The 26,444-nt window shown below is 38.2% G+C and overlaps 1 protein-coding gene across 1 annotated transcript; it reads right to left on the bottom strand.

Moving 5' to 3' along the window:
* Positions 1–10,318: 10,318 nt before the first annotated feature.
* LOC141651771 (uncharacterized) lies at positions 10,319–14,616 on the bottom strand. The gene is made up of 4 exons (XM_074459469.1): positions 14,044–14,616; positions 13,855–13,916; positions 12,664–12,735; positions 10,319–10,567 (listed from the first exon to the last, which is right to left on the bottom strand). The coding sequence occupies exons 1-4, from the start codon at positions 14,078–14,080 to the stop codon at positions 10,319–10,321; spliced, it is 420 nt and encodes a 139-aa protein (XP_074315570.1). The 5' UTR covers positions 14,081–14,616.
* Between the last annotated feature and the right edge of the window lie 11,828 nt (positions 14,617–26,444).

The following is a 26,444-nucleotide window of genomic DNA, read 5'->3' as shown; positions in this document are numbered from 1 at the left end:
ACCGAACTTGCACCGGAAGACACCTTGGAAGCAAGAAACAGGGGACTTGAGATACCTATCACGGTTCCCTTCCCGAGGCAGCTGCAGAATACAAAGGCTAATCAACAATTCGGCAAATTTGTCGAACTTCTGAAGAGCTTGGAAGTCACTGTGCCGTTCACTGAATTGCTGACAAAGGTACCCTCTTATTTAAAGTTTATGAAAGAAATTTTAGCACGTAAGAGGACTATTAATGACAGTGAGACCGTAGCTTTGACTGAGGTGGGGTCAGCCCTATTTCAAAATAAGTTACCCCCTAAGCAATCAGACCCGGGTAGTTTTTCGATCCCTTGTCATATCGGTATGCATTTGATTGATAACGCGCTATGCGATTTAGGCGCTAGCGTAAGTGTCTTACCTTTGTCCCTGGCTAAGAGACTTGGTTTGACAAAGCTGAGTTGCACCAATATGACTGTCCAGATGGTCGACCGTAGCTTATCACGGCCACTAGGTATAGTAGAAGACGTACCTGTTCAGATCGGGAAGTTCTTTGTTCCCGTTGATTTTGTTGTCTTAGACATCCCCGAAGATGTGCACACCCCTATCATTTTAGGGAGACCATTTTTGTCTCACGCCCGTGCGGTAATAGACGTCGGGGGGAAGACTTTGACCTTTCAGGTAGGGGATGAGGAGCTGATTTTTCATCAGTCCAAGTTCCGGAGAGCTCCCATGCAAGCCCAGCCTTGCAATGCTCTTTCTTCTATTAGTCCTATTAATGACACTCCAGATGAAAATTTGGAGAATTTTGTTGTTATTGTTAACCCTCCGCCTCATACTGAGAGCAAAAAGGAGGAAAATTCGTCTGTTCTCCTTGCTGCAGGTACAGATGAAAGCAATAAAGGAGTTGTCAAAGGATGTTGTGCAACTGTCGTCAATCAAACTGGAAGTAAGGATGCCAAAGAAGATGACAGAGGAGCAAGGAGAAAGAAAGTTCGAACCTACGTGGATTGGAACTACATACCTCCTACTGTTTCAAATGTTAGCTCATGGAAGTTGCAGAGGACAGTCAATGTTGCTGAGGTGACGTCCTCCAGTTAGAAGCCCACCAAGGGGCTACTGAAATTTGATGAGAATTGAACGGGGAAATGCCCCGTGTAACACTTTGTAATAGATATTTTTGAATTTCTTTTGAATTTGTTTTATTGCGTTTTAATTAGGACAATTAGTTTTAGACAGTTTTTAGCATAGACGTAAGACTATAGACTGTGCTTTTGCGTTTTTGGTATTTTGGGAAATTTTTGGATGTGTTTTTATGCAGGTTTGGGGAAGTTTTACGCATTCCGAGGAAGAAAAGACGATATTAAAAGGATTATGCGAGAAAAAGTCCTCGATCGAGTACTTTTTGTACTCGATCGAGTGGAAAGTTGGTCGATCAATCGTCTCTACCAGTCGATCGAGTGAAGCCAAAAGGGGGATTGCTCGATCGAGTAGAAATTCTACTCGACCAAGCTGCTGGACCATAAAAATGCTCGATCGAGTGATTTAAAACCACTCGATCGAGTGAAATGAACAGTGGACACGGGAGTTTTCTATCTTAAACTCTTTATTTCCCATTTCTATTTCATTTCACCCTAATTTTCGTCTAAGCAAACCCCTAATTGCGATTTAAACTCCCCCAATTCCCCTTTTTCTTGTCCAAATCACCAAATCTGTCTCCTACATTTCATTTCTTGCATTTTAATCTTCAAAAGCCCCTTACATTCACCCTTATTTGTGTTCATTTTCGCGGTTTTAGAAGGGTATTCGGGTTTGCGGGTTTTTCGACTGAAATCCGCCATTGTTGCTTGTTTATTGAGGATTATTTGCATTGTAGGATTCTTTTCATCAAGTAAGTGTTTCATTCACCTTCCTTGCATTTTGATTTCGATTATTTGAACTTTTATGAGGAAAATGGCTTCTAGGGTTTCGAAAATCCATGTTTAGTCGAATTTTTTCGACTTAATTGTGTTTGTATGCCCTTAATTAGCTTGCTTGATGATCATAATTCCCCTTCCTCGCTGTTTTACATGCCTAATTCGAATTTCACATGATTTTTTGTGATATGGGTTCAAGACAGTCGAATTTTTCGACTGTCACTTTGGTTTTTGCTGCTGTAATTTGTCTAGCTAGCATCCTTGTTGCGATAATTCTGCTGATTGTTGAATGATATCGTACACTTGTCAACGCTTAGACATTTTCACTCTGAACCCTTTCCCAAAATATGCGATTAGGGCTGTTTAAGTCGAAAATTTCGACTTTCAGACGGTTTATGCTGCCATGATTTATCTCATTTCAATTGTTTCCTACATGCCGCTGTTGCTCACTGTTTTTCCCGTTCCCTATCGCCCTTACATGTTGTAATTCGAAAATTTTGAGGAATTGTTTGGGATTTCTGTGCTGTAAAGTCGAATTTTCCGACTAATAGGGCATTCACATGCTGTCACATGCTGGTTTTACGTGTTGTTTTAGCCACGGTTAGCAGTTATTTTCTTATCATGCCCTTTACCATGTTGCAGGATGGATACTAGTTCTTTGCCCTCCACTAGTTTGTCCTCCAGCCCGTCCTTGAGCGAGTCAGTGGCCCCTGCTGTTGCCACTACCTCTGCCCTAGTCACCACTGCAGCCCCAGTTCTCCTTGTTTCAGCTGCAGGGACAGTTTACGCTCCAGCTAGCTCAGCTGGGAGCTCGATTCGAGCTACACCAGCCACCACTACGCCACCACTTCTACACCCGTGGCACACTCACTGCAGCGGCAAGTGCCGCCTTGAGCCGCTTTGGTTCCTTACACGGTCCGAGAGAGGGCTGCTGCCTTGCGTTCCAGAGACGGAGGCCGGGTTCGTAGACTGGTCAGAGCTACACCAGCTCCAGTCACTTCTACTTCCGCACCTAGCACTTCCGCAGCCTACTCGCCGATTTCGTTTCGCCACCGCCCGTCTACTTCTGAGACAGTCAGAGTTCGAGGGGACACTTCCCTCGACTCTCACCCAGACCACCCGCAGGTATTATTCGTCAACGCCTTACACCGTGAGAAATTTTATAACCTGAAAAAGTGTCTACATGTGCCTTCTCGTTTTTTGGACAAAGAAGCATTAGAGAAACTCGGCATTTACGAGTCAGTGTGTGATTTATTACGGGTCACGGGGATGCCTGGGCTCATTACTATGAGGGGCCACACCTTCTTAGAGCTGAGTCTCGAGTTTCTCAGCTCTTTTACCTTCTCCCCAGACGCACATGAGACTGACCCAGCCAGTCTTTCAGTCTCCTTCCGGTTGTTTAACCGGACCTTCCCGATGCCTCTGGCTGAGTTTGGTAGGCTGCTTGACCTTACCTCCTCGGGTGTGACATCAGACTCGAGGAAGGTTTACAAACAGGTTTGGCGGTGCCTGGCCCAGACCCGTTTCCAGGAGCGAAAGCTCCACCAGGTCCACCATCCCCCCGTCCGTTGTTTTCTTAGACTGATGGGGAGCTCCATTTTCGGCCGAAAGGAGCCGAACAACATTACCAACAATGAGCTCTCCATCCTGGGCGGTTATCTGAACGTTGACTGTGAGGGTCCTTTTACCTTCAACATAGCATACTTGACCGCCCAGTACCTCCATGACCAGGGGAAGAAGGAGACGGGAACCATTGCCTGCGGTGGCATAGCCACCATTCTTGCCCATCGCCTTTTTCCCACCTGGCCACGTGACTTGCAGTACCTCGAGGGAGAGAGGTTACGAGTCCGCCGCCATGCTCGCTCGGATCGGCTTACCCCAGACTACCAGACTTGGAAGATTGACGGCTCCTTGTCTGTTGACTTACCTTGTGACAGTCTCCCCCGTCTTGAGCCCTTACCTACTGTGGTAAAGGGCCACCGTCTGCCTGACTTGCCTCTACTCTACCTTCCACGGCTACTCCCGATCCGACCCCTACTCCCACTCCCACTCCTACCCCTACTCCTGCTCCACCTCCCACTGATCAGACACAGACTGAGCCGGTCTTTCCGGCTACTTTTAGACCACCTCCTCCCTTTGTAGCGCCCGCGGTCCAGGACCAAGGGGGCGCAGTTTACGGTTTGTTGATTGAGCTTGCAGAGCGTCAGGCTCGTATGGAGAGGGACTTAGCTTTGACTCTACACCCTCTGTACGAGTACCACTTGAGGCGACACAGACCGATCCCAGAGGACTGGCCACACCCTTCCTTCTTCCGGTACCCAGCTGAGGGGTACCCGTTTACTGACGAGGAGGAGGACGAGGACCCAGAGGTGGAAGTGGAGAGAGCTCGCGCTGAGGAGCGGAGGAGGAGAGAGGAGGAGAGAGACCCGGAGTACCAGGGAGAGGGAGATGGCGACGACGACGGCGACGAGTAGCTACTGGTCTACTCACTTCCCCAGTTTTCTGGCTGGTTTGGGGAAGTTCGTATTTTGTATGTATTTCTTACTCTTTTATTTTGTCTCCTTTATTTATTGCTTTTATTTTATTTATAGGTTGTATATTCCCGATCCCCATATTTCTGCTGGTGTATGCTGGAGGACAACGAGGGCGTTGTCCGTTTTGGTTTGGGGAGGTTATATAGCATCCTTTTGAGTCTGCATTTGCATTTGTTTTGCATTCACGTTTATTTTTCAGCTTGCATTGTTGTTTATTTCATAAAAAAATCAAAAATACAAAAAAATTGAAAAATTTCAAAATTCAAAAAAATAAATATTCACGTTTATTTTTGCATATAGGTTGAGTCGGAACGGTAGATTTCCGTGATGAAAATGCACTATAACTTGTCAATTTACTTGAGCCTTGCACTTTATTGATAGTTTTTAGCTTTGTCATACGCATAATCTACGAATTTCTGTTCAAATATAGCTGACCGTTTAGACTTGACCTGATAAATTGGCAAACTACTTAAAAAATTCTGAGTTTTAGAGCCATAACTGGTGACATTCATGACCAGTTCATTAGGAATTTTGAGAGTAGTACTCCTTGCATAGCATGTTCATCCTTTTTGCACATTTATGACATTCAATTTCGGGTCAAATGCACATATTCGGGTTTGTGGTCGGTGTCACATGCAGGGAGGTGTTTGCAAATTTCCCTTTCCTTATATTTTTCACCCATTTAGCTCCACATTAGCCAAAGCTTGCCTTTTTGACCCATTTGCTACATTCCAAACTAAGCCTGCCTAGTCAAGCTAGTTAGTGTGTTCTTTTGTGGTATGTTTTTCGGTTGCATTTTGGCTCGTATTTCCGTGCTTGGAGTTGGTGTAAATAGAGGAAGGAGGAAAAGGAATTGAAAAAAAAAATGATGAAAAAAAAAATGAAAAAAAAAAAGAGAAAGAAACGTGAATCAGGAAGAAGAAAAAAAAAAGAAGTTTGAAAAAAAAAAGAGTTGTTTGTTTCAGTTAGTCCATTTCAGACGGTGTTTAAAAAAGGGAAGTTTGTGACCGTCTGACTCCTCCATCCTTATTCCATATTTTTGAGGAGATTGTGTTTGAGTTTAGTGAGCTTTGTGCCAATTGAAGGGCACTTGTACTTAGTCTTTTAGTCAGTTGAGATTTGGATGGTTTCATTATGGTCCTGTTAGAACTAGCTTGACGCTATTACCTTCACATTACCATAACATGTTTTGCCTTTTCTCACCTGAACCTCACTATCTCCATATTATTTGTAAGCCCTCGGCTGTGACGGACATTATTGGTTGGAGTGTGTGCATTAGTACTTGAATTGTCTTTCATTTTTGTTGCATGCATGCTATGTAGGTCGCAGTTAGGTGAGTGACTGTCTTTTCTTCTCTCTTTTACATATAATATTCACCCTTTGCTTCATGAGAGGAAAGTGACCACGAGAGAGTCCGATTTCGTCGGTCTTGCAAGGTCGATAGGTCAGCTTTATTTCTGAACAGCTTATAATTCGTTTGCGTATTGACTGCTTAGCTTTAACTGTTAATTTTTGTTGCATTAAATTGGTTCAAGTAGACAGGTTAAGCTGGCTCTGAGTTATTTTTCCGTTCCATTAGGTTGTATATAGTTTTGAGTTTACTCGAGGGCGAGTAAAGGTTTGGTTTGGGGAGATTTGATACGTGCCTTTTATATAGTCTTTTTAGTCTATTCCATCACGTATTTCTATGCATATTTGTACCATTTCCATAGTATTTTGCCCCGAATTGGCTAATTTGGTTCGTTTTATCTATTTTGTAGATATGAGCGCAGAAGTAGTGGAATCGTACCCTTTTTCGTCCTTTTTGCATGCATTTAGAGGAGACGGGATTGTTCCAGAGAGAGATACTGCATTTGGAAGCGTCTTGGCACGCATTACGAGGCACTTAGGTGAAGACGTGAGCTGAAATGAAGATAAAGTGCTCGATCGAGCTGTTTTACAGGTCGATCGAGTTGTTTTCATTCCCTCTGGTGGTCGATCGAGTAGTTTACTACTCGATCCTTAGCTTGCAGAAAGGCCTGTCACTCGATCGAGTAACTATTTGGTCGATCGAGTGGATTTTGCTCAAGAGTTGGTCGATCGAGTGGTTTTAATCCACTCGATCGAGTGGTTTTTATGGGTTTGGGCTTTAATTAGCCCGCGTGATGTTTTATTTCGCTAAAACTTATTTCCTTTGCTATTTAAGCACGCTTTACTAGGTTAATTAGGATCATCTATCATATTATCAAACCCTCTACTGTAAACTTTAGTACGTTGCTTTGCTTTTCTCTACTATTACTTATTTCGGGATTGCTTTTACTCGGATTTCGTGTTCTTTACGCCGGATTCGCTTGGATTGTAATTCCTTTCTCCTTCTTAATAATAATTAATCATTTGTTGCTTTTAATTGCTTCGTTCCATTATTTCTTCTTCCCTAATTTCCATTATTGCAATTTATTGTTTATTCATTATGTTTTCTGCTGGAACTTTAATTGCTGTTAGTTTAATTAAGAATATGAGTAGCTAAACCCCTTTCATGTTGGGATTAGGGGATCTGCGGTAGAAATGTGACGATGTAGTGAATGAATTAGATGAATTAATTATGAGACTCTGTCACTATAGCAATTTAATTGTAATCATACGACTTAGTTGAGTGCACGCTTCTATGTCACCCATTAATCTGGCTAAAATTAATCCTAGATCGAAAGATTGGACTAAATAGGCCTGCTATAAACAGTAGACTACCCTAATGAGGATGAAAGTTAAGTTAGTGGTATTTTAGGATAGAAAGTGGACCGAAAGGACCTTTCAACATCCGTCTCACATTAGTTCGTCTGAATCATTTACAGTTGAGTCACTGGACTACCGTAGTGAACCGAATTCCCGACATGTCCCTCTCTTCTTGATAGTTTAAATCAATTTTCCTGTCTTTATTGCTCTTACCTTTAATTCTCTTCCCTTTAAATCTCGTAGTTTAGAAACCAAATTTAAACAAACCCCAATTGTTACCATAGGATTAGAATTAGGCAGCTATAATTACGTTACCTCCCTGTGGAGATCGACCCTACTTACCACTGACTTCTGTTAGTAGTACTTAGGAATTTATTTTTGGTACATAACGACCGTATCAAGCTGGATGAAGAAAAGAAGGTCGAGCTGAGACCTATCTGAAACTAGCGCTGTCCGGGAGGCAATCCGGAGTTTAAGTTTTTAGCTTATTTTCGAATATTTCAGTTTTGTTGTGTGTGTAATAAATGGTTTTCAAACCATAGATTGTGAACAATTTAGGCTTGGTTTTTGGTCGTCTTTTGTCTGCAGGTTCCTCTCGATCGAGCAACTACAACTGATGACCATTCGATCGAGTAATTTCCCTTTCCTCGATCGACCACTTTTGCAGCTCCTTCTCCTCGATCGAGTACTATATTCTTTCTCGATCGAGTTCGCTTGTTTTTATTCGCTTCCAGTGATGCTGTTATGCAGCTGTTTGCGACCTCCCATGTTGCTGGCTGGTTTGGGGAGGTCCCTACTTCGTGTTATTTTGTGAGTTTACCGCAGCTTCACTCTCTCCTTTTTAGTTTGCATTTCCTTTCCCTATTTTTGAGTACAATGAGGGCATTGTACATTTTGGTTTGGGGAGGTATATGCATCCATATCTGTGTCTGCATTTATTTTTTTATTGCATTTCTGTTATCATGTTTAATTTCTGTATGCATTGTTGTTTATTTTTATAAAATTCAAAAATCTCATAAAAATTCAAAAAAAAAAATTAAATTCAAAAAAAAATTATTAAATTCAAAAATTTCACGTTTATTTTTGCATATAGGTTGAGTCGGAACGGTAGATTTCAATGATGAAATTGCACTATTATTTGTCCTTTTACTTAAGCCTTGCATTAAACTGTTATCTTTTAGCTTTGTCTTATTGCATATCTACGAGTTAATGTTAAAATACAGCTGAACAAATAGACTTGACCTGAAATTTTCGCAAACTACTTATAATTTCTAAGATTTAGAGCCTTATAAACTGGTGTCATTTGTGACCGGTTTCATGTAAGATTGTGAGTAGTTACTCCTTGCATAGCATGTATCATCAATTTGCACGTATATGAAATTCAATTACTTTTTGCCTACATACATTCGGGTTAGTGGTTGGTGTCACATGCACGGAGGGGCTTACGTTTCCTTTTCTTCCATTTCTACCCATAAACTCCACATTTAGCCAAATTTGCCTGTTGACCTTTAACTACACCCAGATTTAGCCTGCCTCGTCAAGCTAGTTAGTGTATGTCTTGCTGTATATAATTTATTGTGCCAAGTTTGGTTTGTATTGCATTGTCGGGAGTTGGTAATTTGTGAAAGAAAAGGAGGATGAAAAGAAAAAGAAAAAAAAAGAAAAAAAACTTGAAAAAGAAGGAAAAGAAAAAAAAAAAACAAATGAAGAAAAAAAAGATTGAATAAGTTGGTTTTTACTCCTATGTTTTATTTCGATCATTTGAGGAGTTGATTTTATTTGGTTTGGTTAGATTTGATGCCAATTAAGGGCATTGTGCTTAATTTTGATGGATGAGAAATGGATGTTGTCATTTAGTTCTGTTCAGGTACTAGCTTGGCCGCCTATACCCTCACATTCCCAAAAATGTTTTGCCCTTTCTTACCCATTACCTCACTTTACCATATTTTTGTAAGCCATCGGATGTGACAGGACCTTGTTTGGTTGGAATGTATGTACGGTAGTTAGAATTGTCTATCATATTAGCTGCATGGATGTTTATGTCGGTCGTAGTTTAGGTGAGCGACTAATTTTCTTCCTCTCTTACATTTATATGCTTACCCTTTGCTTCATGACAGAAGAGTGACCCGTAAGAGTCCATCATTAAAGGTCTTGCAAGGTCGACGGTTCAGCTTTATTATAAACATCTTACAACTCGTTTGCATTTGACAGTTTTTTGCTATAAGTGTTAGTTTGCTGCATTAAATTGGTTTAAGTGGACGATTTGTAGCTAGCTCTGAGCTTTACTCTGTTCCATTAGTTTTGCATATAGTTTGCTTGGGGACAAGAAAAGGTTTGGTTTGGGGAAGTTTGATGCGTGCATTTTACATAGGCATTTTGTACTTCATTTGCACGCATTCCTATGCTTATTTAGTAGTGTTTAGCTACAAATGTCCCCCGAATTGTCTACTTTGGTTTTTCTTGTATTATTTGCATGTATGAACCAGAGAGGAGCGTAAACAAGCCTAAAACATGTCCCTATCCATTCATTTAGGAGATGAGTTTGGTCGGAGCTTGGAGACTACTATTTCGAGATGCGCATAGAAGTAAGATAGCTAGGCGAGCAAAGTAAGAACTTCATATTGCTAGTGCCTAGTTTGAAGAGACATATCTCGAGTTCTACAACTGATTTTCAAGTGATTCCAATTGGAGATAAAAGCTTGTCTCTTAGCTTTCCAACGCCACCGGAAACACTCTGTTTGCCCAAGTAACGAAGAAATGGCGGCCGTTTGAAGTTCAGTGCGCGAAGCAGGAATCACTAGTACAAAAATATTAATTTGCGGTGTCAAAAAATGGCTCTTTTGCGGCGTTTTTGATGTAGCAGCAAATGAGGGGGCCGCAAATAGGAAAGTTATTTACGGCGTTTTTAAAACGCCGCAAATAAATACCTATTTGCGGCGTTTTTTTTTTAAAGGCGCAGCAAATAGGTATTTATTTGCGGCGTTTTTTAAAAAAGGCGCAGCAAATAAATATTTATTTGCGGCATTTTTTTAAAAAAGGCGCAACAAATAGGTTTTTAAAATTAAAAAAAAAAAAAAAAAAAAAAAAAAAAAAAAAAACAAATGATTTAAATATGAATAATCTCAAACATAATTCTATACAATATAATCTTACATATTTTAATAAATATTCAAAATTCATAAATCAGTCAATTAAACCCCTACAATACCCTAATCTAGTGATTAGAATCACTGTTATGAAGTAAAAAAAAAAATCTTCATTGTTATCAAAGTAATAGTCTTCATCTTGATCATTATAATGTGGATATCTAGATGTATCTTCCCATCTATTTTGTTCATCGGCTTCATCTTCTTCACCACACTCTAAATCATCATTTGGACCTCTAGTCGTCTCCGTCTCAATTCGTGTTTGCTTTGTATTTCTATCAGGCACCTGTAGGTACAACAAATTAAGAAGTTTGAATTAAAAACAACAATATCTGACAAAGAAAGGCGGAGTGACCAGCCACAATCATGTCATCTCTATGTGAGACTTGAATTCAGAATTGATCTTGTGGGATTGGTCTTACAGCTTGGCCTTGCAGTAATACAGCTGGTACCGCCTAAAATGCGACCTCTTGTAAACCCTAAACTCCTGATACTAACTTGTGATGCAGTTTTTAACCCAGAAGTTCCAGATTTAGTACTACGTCCACACCGACAAGCGATGAGCAATGCAACTCGGATAAAAAAAAGGGGCAATTTTTCTTTCAGTAAGAAATTGACAAGTTTTTGTAGCGTTGTCATCCTTAATGAGCGACAAATGCTATAAACCAGTGGCGGATCCAGAAATAATTTTTTACGGGGTCCTTTTCATCACTAATTCTCAGTTCAGACGAACCTTTTCCGTCTGAAAGTTTCAGACAGGCAAATGTGGCAATTTTTGTCGTAAATGTGACCATATAACGATAGAATGTTTTAGCTAGTGTACAACTACAAATTGTTGCTTATTCGGTTACTTTTTATCAAAATGTGGTCACATACATTTGGCTGGAAAAAGGTCAAATATGCAACTTTCAGACGGTCTTAAGGGAGACTTTTTGCCTATTTATATTAGTTTTTTTGGGTGGATTCGGGTCAAGTAGAATCAAATCAGCTCTAACTAAATATAGACCAAAAATATTTCTTCAAGCTATACTTTTAATTCTTTTTTCCGCAAAAGAAGAAATAAATAGGGCTAAATAGAAACAACAGTTCTCTTATACGACGGTCCTTTCCGTGTTTTTGGGAAAATTGGTGACCACTTTTAGTCATAAAAAGTAGTCATTATTTACCCAAAAGTGATTATTATTTACCCAAAATGATAAATTTTACATGGACAAAATTCCTCATAATGTTAAATTTTATATGGACAAAATTAAAATCCCTTAGAAATTTATGGTGATTAGTAAACATTTAATAAAAAGTCAAGTATGTTATATAAAATAAAATACCCGTCTTAATATTAAGACGAGTCAAATATGTCAAATAAACCAGAATTAAAATGCAACAAGATACTTTCCTTATCCATATAAATAAGATACTACTTGACCCGTTTTAACTCTAACACAAAAATAAGCCTTAAAGAGAGACTAATTATTACTCCCTCCTATTCTACATAAACTTCCCTCTTTCCTTTTTCATCTATTCACAATACCTTTCCTATTTCCTTATTTAGTAAAGTTTTATACTTATTTTAATCACCTTACCCCACAACAATACCCCACCTCAACCCACAACAATACTTATTTTAATCAACTTACCCCACAACAATACTTATTTTATTCACCTCACCCACAATAATACCCAACAATACCTTCCCTCTCTCCAATTACCAAACCCCACTACAATACTTTACCTTATTTTAATCTCTCCTCTTAATTCTAGTGCCCCCATAAATAGGGAGGTTTATCTAGAATAGGAGGGAGTACTATGGGTGGAGGAAAATATGTGGGCTGTAGACAAATGATATTTTAATTTGTCTTTGTATGAGTACTGCGATATAGGTATAGGATATAGGTTCATAGGTTTTTAGTCTCAAACAAAGTGTTTTTTTATTTGTAAAGTTAGTCAAGTGGGACAGATGGCGTTTTTGTGGTGTCCCATTTCTTGCTTTGGGATGTCTTTCCCAACAAATCACATATTCTATCTCAGCTAAATTTTTACTTTGCGGTGTCCTAGGACACCCTATGGCATAAGGTGGATCCGCCACTGCTATAAACACAGTAATGGAATATGAAAAGGTAACATAACAAATCCAAGACTCACATGTTCTTCTTGAAACAAGTTCTGCTGTGCTTCATGGTTGATTCTGGAAAAAATCATTAGTAAGTAGGTACATGTTTTAGAGAGCGGTCACTATTTGTGCAACGCAAAATTTAGTGCAGTCAAATGAAACGAAAATCATTATAAGCTTCACATGTTTGCAGACTTCAGTACATGCAAACAACCCAACTTGAATTCTATTAGAAGAATATATGTTCTATGGAGTATAAAACGAAAGATTCGTACCTTCTTAGACGATGTTGGTTTAGCTGTAGATTGATCTTTCTTCACGTCTTTAGCAGTATTCTGTCTTGGTTTCTGCAGATTATAATCATGTATTTTAATAGTTTAGACTTCCTATAAAATGGAAAAAAGACTCAACCCAACAAAATAAAAACCACAAGCGCATCCAGCCATTCACCATAACATACTCCACATACCTAGGGGAAGAAAAAGAATGGGAAAATAGCTAAATGCTCATGAAGAATTTCCTAGTGTAATGAATATGTGTGATTAAAATAGACGGTATAAACTTTAATTATAGCTTTGACGAATTGACGGGCAGTCCTTATATTATAACCGACAGCTTTGAGGCTCTGGAGGTCCATGGTCAACCATCATAACAAGAGACCTGAATGAACTGTTTTGGGCTTATTATGAAGCAAAAGAAGATTTAACTGATATCCTATTTCATGTATGAATTCAAAAAAACCTAAGCGGATTAGTGATTGAAGCAATTTTTCAATGCCGTAACTTAAGACTCCACGTATAAAGTAAAAAATGCTAATGCCTCCAAAAGAACTCATCGTTTTGGGCTTTGTGGGGCATTTGATGCAGTCATTTTTTTTTCTTAGCTGTTTAGTCTTGCACATACAGTGATACAGGAAGAGATGTAACGATGCAAAGTTTTTGTGCAGTTGTAAGCTATAATGTCTTTGCTCAAAACAAAAAACTCACTTAACTCAACCCATATCTTATTTTCCAACAAATGTTTAAGTAGGCTTTAAAAAACCAGTTTTAAGACAATGAATGGTTTCTTAAGATTAAAATTACTGGGCTAAGAATCGTCAGGACATCATTACCAACAACCCTAATTATCAGTTCTAAACTCAACCCATATCTTATCAAAGTTCCTTTTACAGAGTTCCAAACTACCAAATTGAGATCCAACTATCAGGATGTCCTTGCAAAGCCATAATTTTAGTGAGCTAGAGTAAGCAAAAGGAATCCAACCAAGTATAGTTTAAGACTAAATGCAAAAGTAGATGTAGAAGGACATGGCAAAATGTAAAAACATAAATAATCAATCACTGGTTTCAATGTCAAAATTGCAAACTAGCCAAATGAATTTTCTCAGTTACCGCCTTATAGGTCACCTGAACATGTACAAACGACTATTGATAAAATATAACCCTTCGTAAAATAAAAGACACGTACTTGCACAAGAACCGCAAATATAACCACCACTAGCCAATCACCATCACAACGTGGCACTTTATCTACACAATAAAGATGACAAAGAACATGTGAACTGAATAAGAAATGATTTCCAACACAATCTGTATAAAACTGATACAAATGGATACATCGCAATAACATCAAAAACATTAATTGCAAGGAAGGTACCACATTGATCGTTTTCAACAACACAATTGCCTTTCATCTCCTCAAATCAGACCATCTATTCACGACATTAATAAGACAGAGTGAAGATAATATTTTACAAATAATAACAAAATTAACAAGGGATATACAATATCACACATCCACACACTAAGTAGGACAGTACATTTGATTTGATGAAGACTAGAATTGCAAAATGATAAGTTCAACTCATGCTCTAATACGATGTACTCCTTTATCCCAGTCATTTGTTTAACTATTCCATTTTGGGTGTCTCATGCAATTATTTACCTTTATATTTTGGGATTGTCTTTGATGGATAATTTGATCCCCTCCACACTCAATTTAGTCTGCTTGTCATCTAATAATTGGCTCCAGCTAATAATTGGCTCCCTCCTCTTTTCTTGATTTTTGTGCCAAAATCAAAGGTAAACAAATGACCGGGACCGAGGGAGTATCAAATTAAACAACCATTTAATCATCAATAATTTAAATTGACAGAAGCAGGTATAAAATGCTACTGATTAGTTCAATCCATGCTCCAATATACAATATTAAGCATTAGATTACAAGATGAGGAATGAGGATATGAGAAATAGGGATATACCAAGAGCTAATGATTGTGCCGACTGCCCTGTTTTCTGTCGGAACAGTCGGACTTGGTATAGATTTCATGTACTATGAGAAGAACTCTGGACAAAAAAACACACTAAACCCACATCAAAGATAAACAAATCTAGATATTCTTCCTCCACTAACATAAATGTTAACTGTTTAACAGTTTAAAACATTCATTATGTATTACATATATTCGTCTACAACAATGATTGAATAAACAACAAAGACATACAGTGCATCATCAGCAATGCCAACATGTAACTGATTTGTAAACAATAAGACGTGTGGATGCGACTACCAAATGAGCTCTAAGACAATTTATTTCTGAGATAAGATGATTGATTATAGTGTATGTAGCTCATCTACAAATCAAAGAAAACTAAAAGAAAAAGTAACGAAACTCAAACTGAAGAGGTTTTCAATAGAAGAAAATGTATGTACCGGGGGATTAGATTTGTCATTTGAATGTATTACTCAAGATATAGATAGATCTCTAATTTACTCGTAACTCGTAACTAAATGTGTGTGCTGTAATCCATGGAAAGTTATCATCGGCAATCAATAATCTATAAAACAGAAGAAATGATTAAGAATCTAGAATGTTGATTAAAACTTATCAAGTTTTGTTTTTCTCATTATAACCATAGTCACAGATAGCTAACAGGTGAGGAGATTAAAACTAGCAGAAACAGAGGTTTATATGTAACAATGAACATGAAATTCAATTATTCCAAACGTATTAATTAAATTTCCCAAATATCTGAAGGAAACTTTCAAGATAACTCAGAAATCAAATGATTAACCTAATTAAAACATAAATGGGTCTCAGAAATTAAACAATCCACAAAAGTAAGAACAAGTGAACAACAAATGTATAATACAGAAAAGAGAAAAAACAAATTGAGAGTAGGTGAGTATGAACAACGACCTGCATACCTATCCTCATCAGGGATAAGAGGAAGAAACGGAAACCCTTTTCTCGCTCCTTAATCTATCCTCTTGATTGTCATCAGATGTCTCCCTTTTCTCTAATACGCCAACAACAACCCTGGATCATTTGCTAGTATGCGAAATCAGGTGGTGACGAAGTATTACCCTTAGCGCATTTTTCTTAAATGCATTGTCGCCGGTAATGGTTGATGGTGGTGAACGATTGAGGCGGTCGGCAATGGGTCTTGCGATTGATGGTGGTAGTGCGATCGACGGTGGTCTGTAAAAGTGTTTCAGGGGATGAGGGAGTGAGAAGTGAGGACTGAGGTCAGAAAGGGTTTTAGGGATGATTAAGAGGAATGACTGACTGAGAGAGTGAGACTTGAGAGGCTAAGCCGCTAAGGTATGCCAAATTTCTAGGTCAACTTATTTGAGGCGTTTGTAGGCCAAAACGCAGCAAATGCATTATTTGAGGCGTTTGTTAACCAAAACGCAGCAAATAATTTTGTATTTCCGGCAAAAAAATAAAATGATGGATTTGTATTTGCTGTTGTTTGACAAAAACGCCTCAAATGAATAGCCGCAAATTAATGTTTTTCTACTAGTGAATTGTGCGCTGGAAAGTACTCGATCGAGTACTATCTTGTTCGCTCGAGTACCTATTTTCTTCGATCGAATGGCCTCTTTTTGATAGTGTTCGATCGAGTACCTAGAGTCCTCGATCGAGAGGTTTTAGCTTGGATTTGTTCGATCGAGTGTTATGAAAGTGCTCGATCGAGTAACTTGCTATGGACACAGGCTTTTTAGCTTAATTTCGTATTTTAGGTTTAATAATTGTCTCTCCTATAAATAGGGGAGACGTGATTAGGTTTAGGCATAACTTCATATATCCTTTTCATATTACTTTTTCCCTTTCTTACTGTTGAACATTACTTTGGCTCTCTACTTTTCCGGATCTCATTCTCTGTAACTCTCTCTTTCTCTTTTATCCTTTTTCTCTCTTGCTTATCTCTTTATTACGTTTATTTCTACTTTATCTTTCGCTCTCGTTCTCATTATGCATAGCTAATTTTTTGAATGCTAGGATTAGGGTGGTCATGGTAGTATAGCAATGATGCGATAGTTGGTTTAGGAGATTTAATGTGAGAATGGTTTCATTAACAATTTAATTATAATCACTTAGTTGAATGGATGCAACTGAATTAGCTAATTTGGTTAAGTTCAGACCTAGATCGGAAGATTGGAATGAATAGACCTGTTATGAGCAATAGACTACACTAGTGAGGGTGGAAGCTAAGCTAGTTGTATTTTAGGGCGGATAGCGGACCGGAAGGACCTTTCCTTTACCCTTCTCACATCAGATCGACTGACCTACCTTTAGCTGATTTGTGTGATACCATGATAGCCCGACATCCTGGCATCTCTCTCTTTATTTTCTCTTTACCCTTTTACTTATTAGTTTAGTTTATTCATACTCAAACCCCCAAATTGTGACAGTAGACAGACTAGAATTAACAAGTAGATAGTGACCGCCTCCCTGTGGAGATCGACCCTACTTCCGCTAGCTTCTGTTAGTTGTTTTAGGTATTTATTTTTGGTACTAAGCGATAGGTATCACTGCAGAAGGGTTTCCTGTTCCATGGGAATAAGCTCTGTGTCCCAAGAGGCTCATACATGGATCTGTTGATCAAAGAAGTTCACTCCAGTGCGTTAGGAGGTCATTGTAACACCCCCATACTCCAAGTGCCTTACCAGGACCACTCAGGTATAAGGATACTACCATCTCGGTTGCCCGAGGTACTGAATATCATAAGACAATAAAGAAATGTACTTTTAAAGTAATTATAGATTAAGTGATTACATGTTCAAACCAAAACTAATAAAAGGAATTACAAGGTTCTCATACGGTCTACAGCTAAACTATCAAAGCTACTAGACTTCGTCTGACATAGCGGAAGACTTCTAACTGCCACGTGATGACTCATCCCAGCTATCCCATTCGCGTCATACCACACCTGCTCAATAACTGCTCACCACCCCCGAATGGATCACCACAGTTTTTAAAACATTTAAACGGGTCGACTAATCACACAATTCAATACATATATCAACAATAAGATAAACGAATGACTTAACCATCACACACACACAACCAACCAATTCCAATCATCTCAATCATTGATATCCCTTTGGACCCATTACCACCGAATGGGGACCGCAAATTGTTCCCACCTAAGCCCCGCTCATCATACCGAGCGATAACCCTGTCCATTAATGTGCACATCCCCTTCCGTGGCGGGTTCCACGAAGGGCGAAACTAGGGCGTGAAGTCACTCCCGCAAGTGACCCCACTCAGCCGAGAACGCATCTCGAGAACCATCAACAGCAATCACAACCACAAACACAGTACGATCATCATATCAAACAACTAACTACAGCACATCACCAATATCCCATTATGGGACTAATACTGAGTAGGAAATCCTACCTGGAAAGCACAACAGTCAGACGGTATCAACAGTTGTATCAAAAGTCTCTTCTACGAACCCTCCTCCTATCATATAACACATAGAGGCTACACATCACAAACTACACACAAAACCCCCAATCTCTAAATTAGGGTTTAACCAAACTTAACAAAACATTATAAAAATTATATTAAAAGCTTACCCTCGATGCAGGGAACTCAACGATACGAATAACGACAAGAACTGACCGTCTGAACTCCGGGAATTGCTAAGGATGCGATTAGGAAGATGAACTGGTTGCTTTCTCTCTTAAACGGGGTTTTAGGTTTTGTAAAAGTGATTTAAAACAATGACGACGAAGCTTAAATACCTTAATCGCATAATTAACAAAACCCGAGAAAACTCCCCGTAAAACCGGACACTCGATCGAGTACCCAAAGTACTCGATCGAGTACCCCCCTACTCGATCGAGTACCCCAGCTACTCGATCGAGTACCCAACAGGTCAGAAACTATTGTATCTCGCAACTTACCCTTACTCGACAGAGTAAGGGCTACTCGATAGAGTACCCCAAGACTTATAAATACGGAGTATTACAGTCTTCCCTCCTTAAAAGGAACTTCGTCCCCGAAGTTCAACCCATACATAAAAACAACCATACAGACTCGACCAAGACACAACAACTTAGCTAAGGACTCAAGAACTCGACCGAACATAGAACATGAACTCTTAACACCCACTCCACCAACTATGTTTACTTCCACAACATGACTCACTATACCGTATCTACCACATATATATCTCTCACGATACCAACTCCATACATAACCAACTACCATCCTCTAATGCTGCTAGCTCGATAATATCATCAACTATCAAATCCAATACCAAGACACTCATAGACATCAAACGGGATGTTACAGTCATTTTGGAGTCCAAAAGACTCTTGATATCTTGCAGGAACAATTCTACTGGCCCAAAATGATGGAAGATGTCCAGGTAATGCTTAGGAGGTGCTCCATCTGCCAGCAAGCCAAGAGTTCATTTCAGGCAGGCCCCTATACACCATTGCCAGTGCCAAACAAACCCTGGGAAAATGTGAGCATGGACTTCATCATAGCCTTACCAAGGACTCAAAGAGGGAATGTATTAGTGATGGTTGTAGTTGACAGGTTCAGTAAAATAGCTCATTTCATAGCATGTAAGAAGACTGAGGATGTTGTGACTATTGCTGAACTTTATTTCAGTAATATTGTCAATATGCATGAGGTTCCTAAAACCATAGTCTCAGACAGAGATGTCAAGTTCATGAGTTATTTCTGGAAGACGTTATGGAAGCTTCTCAGTACAAGATTGCTGTTCAGCACATCACACCACCTACAAACAAATGGCCAAACTGAGGTCACAAACAAAACCTTTGGGAGGATATTGAGGTGCATTGTTAACAAGTCCTTAAAAGATTGGGATTTGAAGCTGCCACAAGCTGAGTTTGCTTTCAACGGAGCTCCATCATCTGCAACTGGTCACAGTCCATTTGAAATAGTTTATGGAATCAATCCTTTGACGCCCCTAGATCTTTCAAGTGTACATAAGGAGAAAATGAACTATGATGCTAAGAAGAGGGTGGAACAGATGTTAAAGCTCCATGAAACTGTCAAGAGACAAATTGAGAAAGTCAATTACTAGTATAAGAAACAGGCCAAGACTCCTAAACAGAAGAAAGAATTCTTGCCAGGTGACCTTATATGGATCCACTTAAGGAAGGAAAGGTTCCTTGCTAAGAGAAAGAACAAGCTGATGCCTAGGGCAGAGGGTCCTTTTGAAATCATTGAGAAAATTGGTCCAAATGCTTACAAGATAGACCTTCCTGGTGAGTATGGGGTGCATGGAACATTCAATGTGGGAGACCTGAGTCCTTACTATGGTGAATCTGATGATGAAGAGAGACCAGGCTTAAGGTCAAGCCTTTTTCAAGAAGGGGAGGTTGCAGCAGGAGCTGGATCAGGGGCTCGCAACCCTGACCAGACCACAGGCCAAGTCCAAGCAACATCCTCTGATCCACCCCCAACTCAACCAGTCAAGAGGTTCACCAGGTCCAGCTTTCAGCTGCCTATATGGCCAGCTAGGGTAGTGTTGGAATAAGTGTCCTCCGACAATAATGCGATCACAACTATTGATCATGATGATCACATGTTTAAATCTCATTTTAAAATAATACAATTGGGAAGTATTTTTACTGTCAACTGGTCAACATATATCGGTAATGATTGGCTGACTAGAGTTTGACATTACTGTCGTGCGACGGTGGTGATCAGTTGACCCCCTAGGTCATACCTATAGGGCAACACTCTTAATTGATCATTTAATTAATCGTATAATGTTACGAGTTAATTAAATTACTTGAAAAATTGACTGACGATTTTGGAAGTAAAATTTACGTATCACATTGAAATTTGATTAAATGAGATACGGTCTGAGTAATCGAATTGTATCATTGCTCAGATGAAATTATTGTTTAAGGAAACAATTAAATTTGAATGAATTGTTATAAATACGATTTATAAATTGGTAAAATATTTTGGCACAAGTAATTATGAATTACTAAGTCGATTTTTGTATATGACGTATTTTTATTAATACGTTGATTTTTAATATGTTAAAAATACATAACAAATTTATGTAACATATGACATGTGACATATTGACAATTGACAAAAATAATATGGAATCCATGTTATCCATATGTGCCGAAATAAGGAGGAGGATTAGGCTAAATATTGTGTTTGATTAAGTTAATGGAAAACAAAATCATTTCCATAATAGACTAGCCTTGCAACCTATTTCACATGGTGAAGATAAACAAGAGCATGCATTATTGGCTCTTCTTTCTTCCCTCCTCTTCCCCTACCCGGTTTCCCCTAGAAAAGAACAAAAGTTCTTTTGCTTAAAAATTGATCATTCACCATATGCATGTGTGTGTGATAATTTTCATTCATTCACTTCATAAAAAATATTTTTAGAGAGATAAAAATATTACTCTTCCTCTCCTCCTCTCCTACCCGGTTTTCGGAGACAAAGGCAAAATCATTTTGGGTCATTTTTCTTACAAAATTAATATTGTACTAGTATTTATAATATTAATTTTAATTAAGAGTTAGCCTTGGGTATAAATCCTTGGGAGAGATCCTACACTTGGGTCTTTGTTCATCCAAAAGGAAAGCTCAAGAACAAAAGAGAAGGAGATCTCTTTTGTGCCCATATGAACCGAAATCACAATGTAAGAACATGTTTCTTCCTTATTTTGTTTTAAAGTTTGCATGCATAAGATCAATCTTTAATTTTATGACAAATTAAATTAAAACATATATGAGTATGTTAGTATATAAAGATCTACTTTTCCTTCAATTGGTATCAGAGCCATGGTTGTTGCATGCAAATCGGTTAAAAGTTTTTCCGAGTTATAAAGAATAACATATAAAACTTGTATATTTTGTGTTATTATGATATATCACGAAATTAATCCATGCATGTTAATATTTCTGGTCCTAAAATATTTTTAGGATATTTTGGTTAATTTACGGATTTTTATTGTTCATATTATACAATAATGGCATTTAAATATGATTTTATGAGTAAAAATGTCATTTTCGGACTAAAATTAGCTATACTTCGAATTTTCCAGTGATTTTTGGATATGTTGTCGCATATATTATTTTGAGACAACCTGTAAATTTTTAAAATTTTTGGACTTGTTATGCTCGAAAAATGGATTTTTCATTATTAAATTCGGATTTAGGTGAAAAAAAGGTTAATATGAGATAAATTTCGAATCTGGCCATATAAATTTAGTATGTTGTCACATGCAATTTTACAAGATGTGTGTAAAATAATAGGCTATTGTGAAGTCTTTTTGCATGATTTATGGATTTTTGAAGAAAAATAGCATGAATAGTGACTTTATTAGTGAAATATTGATAAAACATACTCTATGACTAAAGAAAAACATCATATGTTGCATTTTATTGTCTTTTTCAGATCTAAAATTGAAAAGTTGATAAATATAATTTTTCACATGTTTTTATGATTATTTAGTTAAAACCGATAAACCGCAACATTGTTTTTCCGAATAAAATTCGAAATTTTTAACCTAAGTTTTTGAACATTATGAGTGTCATGGTATTTTTCCAGAATTTTCATGAGTTTAAATTTCAAATTTTGAATTTATTTGAAATTTTAGTGATTTATTTGAAGTTTATAGCTTATTTTATGATTTTAAGTCCATTTATGAACAAATATTAGAAATATGAGTTAATTATGGTCAAATTATTAGTGAAGACTAAATTTTGAGTCCTAAGAGGTTAGGGTAATTAACTTATACATAAATATGAATTTATGTAATTTTTGTGATTATAAAATGTTGAAATCACGCAAATCCGTAAAAACCGAGTAATATACGATATTGGCTAATTAGAGGCGATTTAGCATAATATTGAGCATGTTCATACATATTATAATGCTGCATTTTCCTTATGATTGTCATAATTTTATTTATGTAATTTTGAATTATGTAATTTTACTTAGTATGGCCTTAGTTTTTAATTGGTATTACCCGAAATGTATGGGAATATCGATTCGGTTGTAATTTTATTGTGATCTCGTATCACCGTCTTGTAATTTAATAGATTTTTTTTTTTATTATAGTTACAAATGTATAATAGGAAATTATGTAATTTATTATGTAATTTTATTCATTCCGGAGTTCCCAAAGACGGATTTCTTCAAGATGGCGATACATAAAGACGGTGTTACCTCGAGATGCGTGCCACAACCGAAGTTCAAGGGACCAATGGAGTTGGTTTCCGAATATGTAATAGTTAAATAGTTTTTCTATTTTAGGAAGGCCATACTAGGATTTATTTATTTTATGCTTTGCATTTTATTATATGTCGCATGCATCGCTAAATCGCCATAACTAAAACATGCATCTTTTATCGAGTTTATCGACCGTGTCAATTAAAATTATCGTAGTTCACCGCTTTAGTTCACTTAAAACGTGATAGATAATAAATTGACATGACCTCTCGCTAAAACAATCAATTGAGACATAGCCTTACCAAATAGTAGAAACCATGAAAACCTATTTCGCGAGGGAGTGCACTCGGCCCTACCGGGGTACAAACCTTGTTACGTAGGGGAAGTGGGTGATGAGTGTTAATCCACCGAATTCATGTTGATAAGGGATGAATCGGCCCTACCGTGCCCAAGTTGATGTGGATTTGGATCATGGACACATTTATTCGAAATTTGGATTGAGCTCAACGGAAGTATTCGTGACCGTAGTCGCATGTGTTCCGGGCTATAGATAATCATTAGAGTAATTTTATCGACCAAGAGTTCTAAAAGTAGAATCGATTAAACGTTAATCCACCGAGTTATATTGATAAAGGATGAATCGGCCCTACCGTGCCTAAGTCGATATGAATTTGGGTCTTGGAATCATTTATGATAGTTTGGTAGAGGTCACTATATAAATGCTCATATCTTGTTAATTTATTTGCAAGTATGATTTAAAAAGACAAATGATAATGTTTCCTTTTCCTCCATACTTGTAGTTCATAACAATGAATCCATCACATGCTACCGCACCGATAACTATTGAGTCTTACCACAATGTTTTTGACGACGTTTGCTCCAACAATGATTTCGACACTACTAGAGAACTTCATTTTGGGATAGGTTCGGATGAAAACCTTAACTTCATCACTTCTTCTAAACCACCTACTACTACTAGACCTCGTGTGAGCCCATCTCAGGAAGACTACCTCATACAATCTATAGGGTTTTTGTCTCTGGAAGATAAAGATGCCAAAACTAGTGGGAGCTCAAGCAATCAAGTTCTTGCTTCCAAGGGCAAAAGGTTCAAGAAGAAGGGACAGAAAGTCAAAAACTTCAAGCAAGTTAATGATGAGTGCCATTATTGCTATGGCATGGGACATTGGCTTAGGAATTGTCCCGTATATTTGCGAAATATAAGGGAAGGAATCATCACTCCAAAAGGTAAAATTCCTAAGGAAATTTATGTTATTGATATAAATTATACTTCCACTACGACATGGGTACTAGATACCTGTTGTGGTTCTCACCTTTGTAATCATTTACAGGGTTTAAGAGATGTGGAGAGGCTTAGCAAGGGAGATGTGGATCTACGCCTTGGAAATGGAGCCCGGGTAGCGGCCGAATCCAAAGGAACTTATGTTTTAGCTTTGCCTAACGGATTTGAGTTGTATTTACATAATTGTTTTTATGTGCCTAGGCTCTCTAAAAACATTATTTCAATCGCCATGCTAGACATGGACGGTTTTTGTTTTGTCATTAAGAACAATCGTTGTACTTTTTCAAGGAATGATTTGGTTATAGGCCAAGCTTCTTCCATCAATGGCATTTACATTTTAGAGACCTCAAATCCGACTAATGATATCTATAACATTCAATCAAAGAAACTCAAATCAAGTGACCCAAGTGAAGCGTTCATTTGGCATTGTCGATTAGGTCACATAAACGAGAATCGCATCAAAAGATTAATTTCGACTAATGTGATTACACCATTTGATTATCAATCATATGGTACATGCGAATATTGCCTACTTGGCAAAATGACTCGTGAACTATTGGGACTCATACACACCGATGTATGTGAACCAATGAGTATCACCGCTCGTGGTAATTATGACTACTTTATAACCTTCACCGACGACTTGAGTAGACATGGGTATGTCTATTTAATGAAGCATAAGAGTGAAGCGTTTGAGAAATTCAAAGAATTTCAAAATGAAGTAGAGAACCAATTGAACAAAAGGATTAAGGCACTACGATCCGATCGTGGTGGAGAATATCTTAGCCTTGAATTTGATTCACACTTGAAAGGTTGTGGTATTATATCACAACTTACTCCACCAGGAACACCACAACTCAATGGTGTTGCCGAAAGGAGGAATCGAACCTTACTTGATATGGTTCGATCCATGATGAGTCAAACCGAGTTACCGAACTCGTTTTGGGGATTTGCGATTCAAACCGCAATTCGATCTTTAAACAATAGTCCCACAAAGTCCACCGAAAAGACTCCATGTGAGATGTGGACGGGAAAGATTCCCAATATATCCTATATGAAGATTTGGGGATGTGATGCTTACGTCAAGACTAAGAACGACAACAAGCTTGCCCCAAGATCCGAAAAATGCATCTTTGTAGGTTACCCCTCGACCTCTCGAGGATACTACTTCTACAAACCTCAAGATAACAAAGTGTTTGTGTCTTGCGAGGCTGTCTTCTTAGAAAGTGAATTTATTTCTAAGAGACAGAGTGGGAGAAATTTTGAACTTGATGAAGTTCAAGAGTCACAAACCGAGAAAGAGACGCAAGAAGATGTTCCTTCGTCGTCTAACACGGTTGTACCTCCTCCACTAAGAAGAACGAGTCGAGTTATTCGCCATCCCGATCGATATGTGGGACTTATCGAGGAAGATGGAACACTCGATGTGTTGCTTATGGAAAGTGACGTGCCCGCCACATACAAGGCCGCAATCTCTAGTCCAAATTCTTCCTTATGGCTTGAAGCCATGAAGTCCGAAATGGATTCTATGCTTGAAAACCAAGTTTGGGACTTGGTAGATTTGCCTAAAGGGGTAAGACCCCTTCAATGCAAATGGATATTCAAAGTCAAAAATGGCATAGAAGGACATGATGATGTCTACAAAGCTAGGCTAGTGGCAAAAGGATTTACCCAAGTCCAAGGTCTCCATTATGATGAGACCTTCGCCCCCGTAGCCATGCTAAGATCCATACGGATTTTGTTAGCGATCGCCGCATTTCATGATTATGAAATATGGCAAATGGATGTCAAAACCGCTTTTCTAAATGGGCATTTAGAAGAGGAGGTGTACATGATACAACCCGAAGGTTTTGTTGATTCTAAAAATCCTAACAAAGTGTGCAAACTTAAGAGATCCATTTATGGTCTTAAGCAAGCATCTAGAAGTTGGAATCATCGATTCAATCATGTTATAAAGGAGAATGGTTTCACTCGAAGTGTTGAGGAACCATGTTTATACATGAAATTTAGTGGGAGCAATGTTGTGTTCCTAATCTTGTATGTCGATGACATACTACTCATTGGAAATGATATTCCAATGTTGTCTTCTGTTAAGAAGTGGTTAGGTAACCACTTCCAAATGAAGGATTTAGGAGAAGCACAACGCATATTAGGTATCCGGATCCATAGAGATAGATCCAAGAGGATATTGGCACTAAGTCAAGAGTCTTATGTTGATAAGATTCTTTGACGGTTCAGCATGGACAAATCCAAAAGGGGATTGGTACCTATGGTAA

The sequence above is a fragment of the Silene latifolia genome, chromosome 4 (assembly GCF_048544455.1).
Source record: "Silene latifolia isolate original U9 population chromosome 4, ASM4854445v1, whole genome shotgun sequence".
Classification (NCBI taxonomy): domain Eukaryota; kingdom Viridiplantae; phylum Streptophyta; class Magnoliopsida; order Caryophyllales; family Caryophyllaceae; genus Silene; species Silene latifolia.
The sequence above is the reverse complement of the archived record's forward strand: the minus strand, read 5'-3'. Positions and strand labels throughout refer to the sequence as shown.